We start from the raw sequence: 13,563 nt of genomic DNA, 5'->3' as shown, positions 1-13,563 counted from the left end.
CAGTGATTATCCATTGTTCATCAGATCAAACCTAAACTCTTCCTGACATTTAGAACCCTTTGTAATCCAATCCCACATCACCTCTCTGATCTCTGTTATTTATTTATTTGAGACAGAGTCTTGCTCTTGTCGCCCAGGCTGGAAGTGGCGCAGTCTCAGCTCACTGCAATCTCCACCTCCTGGGTTCAGGCCATTCTCCTGCCTCAGCCTCCCAAGTAGCTGGGATTACAGGCGCCTGTCACCACACCCAGCTAAGTTTTGTATTTTTAGTAGAGACGGGGTTTCACCATGTTGGCCAGGCTGCTCTCGAACTCCTGACCTCAGGTGATCCGCCCGCCTCAGCCCCCTAAAGTGCTGGGATTACAGGCGTGAGCCACCGCACCCAGCAATCTCTGTTATTTATTAAAAATAGAAACTACACACAAAGACCCAGCTAGCAATAACTTAAAATTTTACCATTGCCATATTTCTAAAACTATAAGCATGTAAATTTGATTTCTCAAATCTTTCCCTGATATTTTCCCAGTTTTTCAATTAGCCCTACCAATATGTTGTTAAAAATTGTATTTTCCTTCATTTTTGGAGATGTGTTCGATATGTTTTTCAGCCTCATTTCTCATATTTAGTTGGAACATGTATTCAAAGAAATGAAAAATATTGTCTTAATGTATTCTAAAATAAGGAAAAAGCAAGGTATAGGACATTATGTATCATATGAAAAAATATATTCATGTGCATAGACAATTTCGGGAAAGATAACAGAAACTGTTAATGGTAGTAGCCCCTGAGAAATAGAACTAGGTCGGGAAGAAGGTGATTTCCTTTTCATTTTATACCTTTTGTACTATTGGAATCTCTTAGTACATGTGAAGAAAGAGATGGAAAAAATTTAAAAAGTAAATAATGATTAGTTCCTTTTTTTTCTTGTTTTTAAGTCCCAGTTTAAACTCCTCTACATGATATAACAGTGGCTAAATTTTAAACACTTTTAATGGTTTTTAAAAACCTTAAGCCAGTTGATAAACTCAAACAGGCATTTTCATCATGTACTGACATTTGCATCATTCACAAAAATTATCAAGTAGTCTATTTCAGGGAATTTAGCTGTGTCCACAGAAAGCTGCTGTTTGTCTTTTTTAGACAGCCATATTCTTATGACCACTTTAGGTTTCTATTCCATGAATAAATTGGATCAGCAGGGCATTGTTGCTGGAAGAAAAACTGAAAAAATACCAAGGCTTTTGAGGGCCATTCCTTGTTTTATGGAGGTTGGAAAGGTTAGCAGCCGTCTCTGTTTGTCCAGACAGAGGTGTTTTTTTTTTTTTTTTGAGACTTAGTCTCGCTGTGTCGCCCAGGCTGGAGTGCAGTGGCGCGATCTCGGCTCACTGCAACCTTCGCCTCCAGGTTCATGCCATTCCCCTGCCTCAGCCTCCCGAGTAGCTGGGACTACCGGTGCCTGCCACCGTGCCCGGCTACATTTTTGTGTTTTTAGTAGAGACAGAGTTTCATCGTATTAGCCAGGATGGTCTCGGGCTCCTGACCTCGTGATCTGCCTGCCTCGGCCTCCCAAAGTGCTGGGATTACAGGCGTGAGCCACCAAACCTGGCCCTTTTTTTTTTTTGAGACATAGTCTCTCTCTGTTGCCCAGGCTGGAGTGTGGCGGTGCAATCTTGGCTCACTTCAAGCTCCGCCTCCCAGGTTCAAGCAATTTCCCTGCCTCAGCCTCCCGAGTAGCTGGGATTACAGGTGCCCGCCACCATGCCTGGCAAATTTTTATATATATATATATATATATATATATATTTTTTTTTTTTTTTTTTAATAGAGACGGGGTTTCACTATATTGGTCAGGCTGGTCTTGAACTCCTGACTTTGTGATCCACCTGCCTCCGCCTCCCAAAGTGCCGGGATCACAGGCATGAGCCACCGTACCTGGCCAGAGTTTTTGGCATTGATGCTATATGTTTTCTTTGATTCTTCAGTTGGTTTTGTTTTTGTTTTTTGTTTTTTTTTTATTTTGCTTTCCTTGGGTACTTGTTTTATTTTATAATTGCGAACCAGATCTTTAGCGCTTTGGAAGGAATTTTATTAGGCATACCTTGGTAGTTCTTTGGAGTAAGGGAACATTTATCAAGGGAACATTTATTAATTATTGTAAATTTAGAATTGTCTTCCTAAGATTAGACAATTGAGATCAGGAAATACGTGCATCAGAATGATGAACATAGCATCACTGTTTGAAGGAATGGAATAATCTGTAAAGCTTCATCACAATGCTAAATTAGGAGTTTTAACAATTAATAATGAAATATTTTGCATTATTTCATCAGACAGTTTTAACCTAGTTACTGTAGGATCAGGCCAGGTATTGTTTGTTACAGAAACTTGATAGTTTAAGGTTTTTAGTGTCTGAATAATCTTGTTAATTGCTGATTGTGGGTGAGTTATTTTTGCTCTAAGAAAATCTCCTTCCTGAGAAGTGGGCTGGATTGCACCAAAACCACTGAGTAGCAGTGAGGTCAAAAAGCTTGAGTTCCTTCCTGATAAAGGTTTGTGTTTGCCTGTCTTTCTTTGCTGCCTCTGGGCAAGAAAAGGGAGTACTTTTTGTTTTGTGAAAACAATGTGAATTTAGCTCAGGAAATGCAAACCTGTTGGCTCTTGCAAGTTATTTGACTTCATCGTGACAGGAGTACAGGCTTTGTCTTGTCTCCTTGTTGGGTGTGTACTTTACATATAGCAAGGTAGAGTGAAGTTAAAATTTAAATCCTCTTTCTGTGAAGTTCAGGTGAAGTGAGTTAGTAATATGGTAGGATCCTGATGGGTTTAGTGTTACTGTAAAATTAATATATATATATATATAGTACGAGGATTTGGAGTGTGGGTTCTGTTGAGAACTTTAGCTAAATCTTTACAAGACTGGGTCATGTCATAGCATTTGAATATGTATATGAATAATGCATGTGAAATTTGTTATTCATACGCTTTACATTTTATTTTTATTTTTAAATTATGGAACACTTCATGAATTTGCATGTTATTCTTGCACAGGGTCCAAGCTAATCTCTGTATTGTTCCATATTTAGTTAATGTACTGCTCAAGCAAGCACTTAGACCCTTAATAGCTATGTGTTTTATAGCTATCTTTGATTTAGCTTTTAATTCAAGTCATTTGATGATAAATAGATTTTGTAAACCTTAATTTCCTAGTGTGTGCAATGCCTACCTTTGTTATTAGGATTACATGCATGTAAGGCGCCTGTTTCCTGTCATATGTTAAGCCAGGTATGGTGATGTGTGCCTGTAGTCCCAGCAACCTGGAAGGCTGTGGTGGGAGGATCCTTTGAGTCCAGCAGTTAGGCCAGCCTGGTCAACATAGCAAGACCCCCATCTCCAAAAAGAAAAAAAAAATTAAAGTAGTTGTTCAGTAAATGTTAGTTGTCATTATTATCAGCACCGTCCTATGGATGATTCAAATTAGGCAGTGTATTGCATGAGTCTCACTTTAAAGAAGGCAAGAATTTCATATTTAAAACAATTAGAGAACAGGCCTGGCGCGGTGGCTCACGCCTGTAATCCCAACACTTTGGGAGGCCAAGGTGGGTGGATCACTTGAGGTAAGAGTTTGGGACCAGCCTGGCCAACATGATGAAACCTCATCTCTACTAAAAATACAAAATTAGCTGGGTGTGGTGGTGGGTGCCTATAATCCCAGCTGCTCAGGTGGCTGAGGCAGGAGAATCGCTTGAATACGAGAGGTGGAGTTTGCAGTGAGCTGAGATCGCGCCACTGCGCTCCAGCCTGGGTGACAGCAAGACTCCGTCTCAAAAAAAATTAAAATAAAATAAAACAATTAGAGAACCACATGTTGAGGAATGTCAAGTGAAGACAGTGAGCCACATTCAGTCACAGGCGTATTCATTTCCTTAACATGGGAGATGAGAAAGGGGAGAGAACAGTATGGGCCAGAGTTCTTAGAAGGACTTCATATGGAGGAGGTAAGACAAATATAACCCTTGAATGTAGTTGGCATACCATAGTTTAATAATGTAGGTAGTATTACTAGTGATTCTAGGAGCAACAGTCTATGCATGAGAGAATGAGTTTGCAGTGAGGAACTGAGAGGAGAAAAGGTGGAACAGGCTAATGGGGGATCAGGTAATGGTCTTTGAATGGCAAGGTGAGGAATTTGGATTTGAATTTCCACGTAGAACATTGTTCTTGGAGCTGTACAAAATAATTTTACATAGTTGCCATCTCTACCCAGTAGCCTTTAAAAAAAGGTCACTAGGCCAGGTGCAGTGGCTCACGCCTGTAACCCCAGTACTTTGGGAGGCTGAGACAGGTGGATCACTTGAGGCCAGAAGTTTGAGAACAGCCTGGCCAACATGAAGAAACCCCATCTCTGCTAAAAATAGGAAAACTAGCTGGGCGTGGTGGTGGGCACCCGTAGTCCCAACTACTCGGGAGGCTGAGGTGGAAGAGTCACCTGAGCCCGGGATGCCGAGGCTGCAGTGAGCTAAGATTGTACCATGCCATTGCACTCCAGCCTGGGCCACAGAGCGAGACCCTGTCTCAAAAAAAAAGGAAACAAAAGAGTTTATTTTCCTTTCCTGATTGTGTTATCCCAGATATTAATGTCCGCTGCTACCTATTACAAAATGGAGAAAGAGGAATGGTAATACTACAGTGTAACTGACTTTAATCCAAGGTCAAATGTAAATAATTAGTAAATTAGTATTTGAATACTATATTTCATTGATTCATATTTATTTGGCATTCTGAGATCTCTGAGATCAGGATGTTCTTAACATTTTTACTATCATCCAAGTAGCGGATGTGATGTTGTCATTGTCTGCACTTGTATGAACTTGGTCATAGCTGTTACTATTGTTATAACAACAGTTGGCAGTCAAGTTATATGTACTGTTAGTACCACATGGTTTACTTGCCATTGCATATGCCACTTAAAAATTTACACTGTGATTCAACATTGAGATGAAAACAAAATAAAAAAAACAAAAAGCCTGTGTATGAAGAAAGGCATGGAAGCAGAATGGCAGGGTATAAATTTGATTTTATATGAAGCAAAATATTTACCTTTGGAGGAATGTTTGCAGTTTCAGATTTTCTTGCAACAGTCAAGTGCTTTATGCAACCCAGAAGGGAAGATACCATAGATGTATTATGCTGTGTTAAGTTTTGTTGCCGAGAAACATGTGAAAGAATTGCCTATCACATGCCAAACAGTGCACCTGGAAGCAGGGGAAATTGCTATATTCCTCAACATAAATGAAAATGTTCTGAGATTTAAGAAGCCAGTGTGACTTATTTATATGTCTCCCAGGACTGCCATTAAGGCAATGTGTCATAGTTCAAGTGGCAGCAGTTTTCCTTTCTTTGTTAGTAACCGATGACACCTTAGATTTAGTCAAATGTAGTATTTACCTCTCTGCTTCTGATGATAGCTGGTTTAGAACAGATTGCACTACTAAGTAATCAAACTTGTGATTGTATAAGGACAAGCAAATTTTTAAAATAAACTTGTTAGGGTGCAAAGATCAAGGTCAAAATATAAAAATAGGCTGGGTGTGGTGGCTCACACCTATAATCCTAGCACTTTGGGAGGCTGAGGCAAGAGAATCGCTTGAACTCGGGAGGTGGAGGTTGAAGTGAGCCACAGATTGCGCCACTGGACTTCAGCCTGGGCGACAGTATGAGAAATAAATTAATTAAAAGAAAAAACTGGCCAGGCGCGGTGGCTCACGCCTGTAATCCCAGCACTTTGGGAGGCTGAGGCGGGTGGATCGCCTGAGGTTGGGAGTTCGAGACCAGCCTGGCCAGCATGGCGAAACCCCGTTTCTACTAAAAATACAAAAAATTAGCCAGGTGTGGTGGCAGGTGCCTGTATTCCCAGCTACTCAGGAAGCTGAGGCAGGAGAATCACTTGAACTCAGGAGTCAGAGGTTGCAGTGAGCTGAGATTGCACCATTGCACTCCAGCCTGGGCGACACAGTGAGACTCTGTCTCAAAAATAAATAAATAAATAAAACTAACTAAATAAAAAATACAAGAATAAGATATTTGCATTTTTTTTGCATTAGATAGGTATTCTTGCCTATCTTTTTGTCTTCTCAGATACAGTGTGGTATAGTGCATCCCTTATCAGCAGTAACTTTGTGTAAAGTTACTTAACTTCTCTGCGCCTCAGCTTTTTGTAGGATGGGCATAATACCCACGTCACAGGTCTGTTCTGAGGGTTCAGTGAGTTAAATTAGTTAATACTTGCTAAGTGTTTATAGCAGCACCTGGCTAAAAGTTAGCAGTATATGTTAGCTATTACTTTTTACTGGGATTATTTTCTCTGAATCATAAATGTTACTTTTTATAGGGAATAATTCCCAATGAAGATGCGATTATCCCATTGTTACCTTCTTGATGCTAGTTTGGTATTAATATACTACTGATTCCCTCTCTCAATTATTCCACCCTTTTTTGGGCATATTGATGTTGATCTTTTAGAAAATTATGTGTGATTTGTGTGAGATACATAGATTCGTACCACTTTTATACAGTAAAATCAAATGGAATTAGAATTAGTTTCGAAAAAAACTAGTATTCAATTTTTCTAAAAATTACATGCTCGCGATTTTAGTTTTTGCTCAGGCTGAATCTGGATACCTTTTAGTATGATAATCACTCTCCCAGTGCACAGGCAATGACTGGATTTGACAAGACTCATAGCGTGAAAGTCTGCTGGTCTCAGCAGGGTAGGATTCCATTTGTAGCCTATGACTATAGTCTGACTACAGCAGAACGACTGTTGATGCTTCTTCGAGGACTATATTTCTTTCTTTATTGAGATGGAGTTGTGCTCTTGTTGACCAGGCTAGAGTTGCAATGCTGCGATCTTGGCTCACTGCAACCCCCACCTCCCGGGTTCAAGCAATTCTCCTGCCTCAGCCTCCTGAGTAGCTGGGATTACAGGCATGTGCCACCACGCCCAACTGATTTTGTATTTTTAATAGAGACGGGCCCATGTTGGTCAGGCTGGTCTCTAACTCCCAACCTCAAGTGATCCGCCCACCTTGGCCTCCGAAAGTGCTGGGATTACAGGCATGAGCCACCATTCCGACCTCTTTAGAACTTCAGAGGGATGTTTCAGTTAGTTATTTCTAGTTGCATAATACTTTAGTGTTGCATTGGGCCCACAGCTGTTGAAGAACATAAGATACTGTTTCTATTATAGTTGGGAGTAAAGGTAGACTATCTCTCTGAGACATATTGCTAACTTACGCATAACCTTAGGAATGGTATAAATTAGATTTCTTGTTGCTGAATTAATTTCGAGCTACTTTGTTTTCAGCATTCATCTAAAAAGATCATTGTGTCTCAAGTTGGGCCAGCCAGTTGTTTAGATTGAGCTGTACTTGCAAATCGGTGTTTTGTATTTTGTCTTTGTGTAAAGCAGGATAAAATGATAGAGTGAAGATGTTAAGGCTGAAGGGGTTGTAAACTGATTTTGTGTTAGCTGGAAGTTAACAATTTAGGTTTTTCCATGATTTAGGTTAATGAAGAGAAAACATTTCATACTTTATACCCTTTGAAATTATATATTTTATTTAATTGAGAAAATTCTAGCTTTAGCTGTACTTCTTTTTAATTAATCAAACAGAGTTTTAAATATGTTGGTGTTATCATTGGTTAATTACATGATTGGAAACTTATTGTCAGTGAAAAATGATACACACTAATGGCATGTGCAGGAAAGCTTAAAATAGCACATCTTTATATCCATGCAAATTCCCCGGACTCCTTATATGCCCTACTTAATGTACTGACTACCAAAAGAAAAGCCTGGGGAACTTTTAAGTGTCCATTAAGGCTAGAATATTACATTTAAATGTTTTATATATTTGTAATTTTACTGTCATCTATTTCTTTCATAAATACCAAAGGTATTTTCCATGATTGAACTTTTAAAAGAGAAATAGATTTGGCATTTCAGAATATTTCTGACAGCCAATACCTTGTTACTTGGAGCTTGTTGGTTCTTTAGAGTAAAAAAAATGCAGGGCTGTTTGCGTTGGCCCACACCTGTAATCCCAGCAGACTTTAGGAGGCCTAGGTGGGTGGATCATGAGGTCAGGAGATCAAGACCAGCCTGACCAACAAGGTGAAACCCCGTCACTACTAAAAATACAAAACTTAGCTGGGCATAGTGGCATGCGCCTGTAATCCCAGCTACTCTGGAGGTTGAGGCAGGAGAATAGCTTGAACCTGGGAGGCCGAGGTTGCAGTGAGCCGAGATCGGGCCACTGCACTCCAGCCTGGACAAGCCTCAGGCCTGTTTATCCAAGATGCTTTTAGTTATTCTTTAAATGTACCCAGGTTTACTTTCTGACTGACATGTTTGTGGTTTTTTTGTTTTGCAAATGTAGAGCTGCCAAATGCTGTTAAATCAACTGAGAGAAATCACAGGCATTCAGGACCCTTCATTTCTCCATGAAGCTCTGAAGGTTGGTGTCCAGATCTCTGTTAGTCAGGAGGCTTTAAAGCAGCTGTCTATATTATAGTTACGTCAGTTCAAGCTATTTCTATGCCCAAATTAAAGCACATATAGGGACAGAAGCTCTACAGGTCAAATGACTTACCCAATATCTTCAACATGTAAATCATAAGGGGCTGGGAGAGATTTGTGGTTCGGGTAACCCTGCAGGGTAAAAGATTTAAGAGAGACATCAACCAATTGCACTGTTTAGGCCTTATGTTTCCTGATCCAAACCAGCAAACTAAGTAATATTTGAGTCAGGGAAGTTTGAACTGGTTATCTGATATTGAAAAGACCTGTTGTTACTCTTAAGGTGTATTTATATATATATTTTATTTATTTATTTATTTATTTATTTATTTATTTATTTATTTATTTTTTGAGATGGAGTCTCACTCTGATGCCCAGGCTGGAGTGCAGTAGCACAATCTTGGCTCACTGCAGCCTCTCCCTCCCGCGTTCAAGTGATTCTCCCACCTCAGTCAGCCTCCCGAGTAGCTGGGATTACAGGCATGCGCCACCACACCTGGCTAATTTTTGTATTTTTAGTAGAGATGGGGTTTCACCATATTGGCCAGGTTGGTCTTGAACTCCTGACCTCAAGTGATCCGCCCGACCTGGCCTCCCACAGTGTTGGGATTACAGGCGTGAGCCACCATGCCTGGCCATGGGTTATATGTTTAAAAGATACATTCTGAAATGTTGACCAGTGATAAGATGGTTAGGATTTGATTCAGAATATCTAAGAGTATAGGAGGTTTAGATAAAATAAGAAAGGTTATGACTAAGTGACTAGGTAATTGTTGAAGATAAGTGATAGGTACATGAGGTTCTGTTTTTCCCTTTCCTGGTATATATGTTAGAAATGTTTCCTCGTAAAACGTTAAAAACAAGAATGGTCACCACTAGAAAATATGTAACTGCTTGGCTTTTTTTTTTTTTTTTGAGATAGGAGAGAGGATCTCACTCGGTTGCCCAGCCTGCAGTGCAGTGGTGTGATCTCGGCTCACTGCAGCCTCTGCCTCCTGGGCTCAAGTGATCCTCCCACCTCAGCCTCCCTAGTAGCTGGGACTCATGCCTGGCTAGTTTTTGTATTTTTAGTAGGGACGGAGTTTTGTCAAGTTGCTCAGGCTGGTCTCCAATTCCCGGGCTCAGGCGATCTGCCCGCCTTGGCCTCCCAGTGTGCTGGGATTACAGGCGTGAGCCACTGCGCCTGGCCTGCTTGGCATTTTTATTGTAGGGCTGACTTCATTTAGAATGTCTATGTTAATTGCCATCCCCCTTTTTTGACACATCGTGCTTTAGACTGTTCAGAGAAATCATGAGTAGTAGTATCTGAAGCAATGGGAACAAATCTCCATCGCGATTTCACTTTTGTTTGGGTGTTGTGGGAAGTCAGAGTATGGAAACTCCCTCCTGTAATGAGCATTTGATAGACACTTCAAGCACATTAGACCTACTGTCCACCATAGTCTCATAATTCTACCCTAGAATTATGCCTAAAAGTACTCAAGTGTGTCACCAGGGTAATAAAGTTAATATTCAAAACTGGTTTTAAATTCTATGATGATTACTTTTGAAATTTCTATTGTCTTTTTCTCCCATAGGCCAGTAATGGGGACATTACTCAGGCAGTCAGCCTTCTCACTGATGAGAGAGTTAAGGAGCCCAGTCAAGACACTGTTGCTACAGAACCATCTGAAGTAGAGGGGAGTGCTGCCAACAAGGAAGTATTAGCAAGTAGGTACCGTATATCCCGTCTTGGTTCTTTGCTGAACTAGCAGAAAATAACAAACCAAGTGTATGTGAGTTCTCTGTCAATCACATCAGCCCTTTGAAAATAATAGTAATAACAGCTTATGACTGAGCTATTGCTATGTGGCAGGCACAATTCTAAGCACTTAACAAGTTTCGGCCAGGCGCGGTGGCTCACGCCTGTAATCCCAGCACTTTGGGAGGCCGAGGTGGGTGGATTACGAGGTCAGGAGATCGAGACCATCCTGGCTAACACGGTAAAACCTCGTCTCTACTAAAAATACAAAAAATTAGCCGGGTGTGGTGGCGGGCGCCTGTAGTCCCAGCTACTCGGGAGGCTGAGGCAGGAGAATGGCATGAACCCGGGAGGCAGAGCTTGCAGTGAACTGAGATCGCGCCACTGCACTCCAGCCTGGGCGACAGAGTGAGACTCCGTCTCTTAAAAAAGAAAAAGTTTCATTTGTTCATTTACTCATTGTTTAGCATTTATTTAGTGAGGACCAACTATGTGCCAAGCACTCTTGAAGCCCTGCCTGCATGTAGCTTATTTTTTAGTGGGAGAACATCAACAAGTAAATAAATTATTAATATATTAGAATGTGATAAATGCCATGGAGAAAAAGGACAGAATGAAAGAAATGAAAAAAAAAGAGTGCTGGGTACTATATTTCCAATTGGATGGACTTTCTTTTTTTTTTTTTTTTTTGACACTGAGTTTCGCTCTGTTGCCCAAGCTGCAGTGCAGTGGTGCCATCTCGGCTCACTACAACCTCTACCTCCTGGGTTCAAGCGATTCTCCTGTCTTGCCCTCCCGAGTAGCTGGGACTACAGGCGCGTGCCACCACACCCGGCTGATTTTTTTAATTTTTAGTAGAGACGGGGTTTCACCATGTTAGCCAGGATGGTCTCGATCTCCTGACCTCGTGATCCGCCCACCTTGGCCTCCCAAAGTGCTAGGATTACAGGAGTGAGCCACCGCGCCCGACAGATGGACTTTTTTTTGAGATGGAGTCTCACTCTGTCGCCCAGGCTGGAGTGCAATAGCGCGATCTGGGCTCACTGCAACCTCTGCCTCCCAGGTTCAAGCAATTCTCCTGCCTCAACCTCCCGAGTAGCTGGGATTACAGGCGCCCGCCACTACGCCTGGCTAATTGTTTGTATTTTTAGTAGAGACAGGGTTTTACCATGTTGACCAACTGGTCTTGAACTCCTGACCTCAGGTGATCCACCCGCCTCAGCCTCCCAGAGTGCTAGGATTACAGGTGTGAGCCACTGCGCCTGGCCGGGAGGGACTTTTAAGAACGTGCAGGGGAGGTGAGGGAGTAAGTCATTTGAGGCCCTAAGATGGGAGTGCACCTTGGCTTGCTCAGGGAACAGCAAGGAGGCCAGGGCTAAGGCTTAGTTGAGTGAGGAGGGCCGAAAGGGATGGGGCCATGGAAAGAGAAGGAGGTGGATCATTCAGAACCTTCCTAAGTACTAGCTTTTGCTGTGAGTTAGGTGGGTAGCCTTTGAAGAGTTTGGAGCAAAGGAATGATACAAACTGATTTCCATTTTCCATCACTCTGACTGTGGTGTTGAGAACAGAATGTGGGAGAGGAGGCAGTGATGAGCATGGGTCAGATCAGGGAGCCCAGGCCAGGCTGCTGTGGTGGAGGTACGGTAAGCAGTGCTGGCATTCCGGCATATATTATTTTTAAGGTAAAGGCAGTAGGATTTACTTACTGAGGAGATAGGGTTGTGAGAGAGAGAAGAGTTAAAGGTGACTCAAAAATTTTTTTCCTAAGCAACTGAAAGGAGTTGCATTTAACCAAGATGGGAATCACTGTAGGTGGAGCAGATTTGGGATGGTAGATGAAGAGATCAGTTTTGGGAATACGAAATTTGAAATGCCTGTTAGACATTCACAGCAGAAGTGTCAGAAAGATGGGGTGGAGACCCAGGTGCACAGTTCAGAGGAGAGGTCCAGGCTGGAGGTAGGTGGACTTGGAATCATAACCTATAAATGCTCTGTAAAGCTGTGAGACTGAGGAGCTCTCCACGGGAGTGGGTATAGGAGAAAGAAGGTTCTGCAGCTTAAGCACTGGTTGCTGCCAGTGTTCAGAGGTCTGGGGAGGTGAAGAGTGCCCAGGGAAAGCCAGGAGAATGGGACTCTGGAAGCCAAGGAGGCTTCTGGGAGGAGAGACCAAGGAGAACCTTCTGGAACCTTCTGGGAGGAATGCGAGGTGGTGTTAATGGACATTTGGGCTGTTAACAGTTTTGAGCTACTCTGAATGATGCTGCTGTGAGTATTCTCATGTTTCTCTTGGTACACACTGCAACTTTTTTTGGGTCAACATTGTTCTTTTTGAGACTCACCCATGCTGAGGGTTATAACTGTAGTTCATTCATTTTCACTGGTGTGTAGTGTTCCATGGTCTGAATATACCACATTGTATGTATTTGTTGATTGACTTTGGGGTTGTTTTCAAGCTTTTGCTATTCAAGCCTGCTGTGAGCTGTTTAGATTCATGCTTCTTGTCCTTGTATGGAAGAGGTTTTTTAGTGTATATATCTAGTGATGTAGTTGGTAGGTATTAAAATATGCTTATCTTCAACTTTATAGGTAATGACAGTCTTTTCCAAAATAATTTTTTACCTATTTATACTCTCTTTAACAGGGCTTGAGAGTAACCATTGCTCTCAAATTTGTTATCTTAGATTGGGAAATTGTCACCCTTCCTTCTCATGTGAAATGTTACCTCAGCTTCCCCTCATGGGTCTTACAGATGCTAATAAAAACATTAGGTTAATTAACAAAAGAATGGGGAAGGGGAGAGTCAAAGGGCTCACTCCAGGAAAGTGGAAATTTTTAAATGGTTCTGTTAACTGTTTTTCTTTAGCACTGAAAGCATTTGCATGATCTGTTGGGATAGTAAAGCCCAGTTCAGGGTCAGTGTCTATACCTGTCAGGACCCATTTGTAGTCACCTAGGGTTACCAGCATCAGTCTCACTGGCCAGCAGCGTTCAGGGCCTTGCCACCAGGGAATCTCTCCATAGCTGTCGGCAGTATCTTTCTCTTCCTGGCAGACAGAACAGTTCTTATTGGCATTTTGTTTTTGAGAGGGTGGAAACGGAACATGTCTAGACTCAGCCCATCTCTGCACTGCTGCAGTACTCCCATATCAACTCATCTAAGGGATTTCTTCTGGTTGGCATTGACATGTCCTATTTTAATGCACCCTTCAAATTTCCATAGGGCCATGCCTCATACGGACATCCC

The 13,563-nt window shown here is 41.8% G+C and overlaps 1 protein-coding gene and 1 non-coding gene across 23 annotated transcripts in view; one reads left to right on the top strand and one right to left on the bottom strand.

The window, feature by feature from the left end:
- USP28 (ubiquitin specific peptidase 28) overlaps nt 1-13,563 on the top strand; it is an 80,312-nt gene that overhangs the window by 14,468 nt on the left and 52,281 nt on the right. For 17 of the 22 annotated variants that reach the window (XM_055273193.2, XM_055273184.2, XM_055273194.2 and 14 more), the window contains exons 2-3: nt 8,439-8,516; nt 10,156-10,288. The exons of 1 other annotated variant lie outside the window; for it this stretch is intronic. In XM_055273193.2, coding sequence (XP_055129168.1) covers nt 8,439-8,516; nt 10,156-10,288 — 211 coding nt within the window. The remainder of the gene's footprint in view (nt 1-8,438; nt 8,517-10,155; nt 10,289-13,563) is intronic. 4 more of the 22 variants (XM_063635316.1, XM_063635308.1, XM_063635298.1 and 1 more) reach the window with 1 other exon arrangement.
- On the bottom strand, nt 3,004-3,107 carry LOC129479929 (U6 spliceosomal RNA). Its single transcript, XR_008656856.1, has one exon. It is a non-coding gene; the product is annotated as a U6 spliceosomal RNA (small nuclear RNA).

This window comes from Symphalangus syndactylus, chromosome 3, assembly GCF_028878055.3.
Source record: "Symphalangus syndactylus isolate Jambi chromosome 3, NHGRI_mSymSyn1-v2.1_pri, whole genome shotgun sequence".
Lineage (NCBI taxonomy): Eukaryota > Metazoa > Chordata > Mammalia > Primates > Hylobatidae > Symphalangus > Symphalangus syndactylus.
The sequence above is the reverse complement of the archived record's forward strand: the minus strand, read 5'-3'. Positions and strand labels throughout refer to the sequence as shown.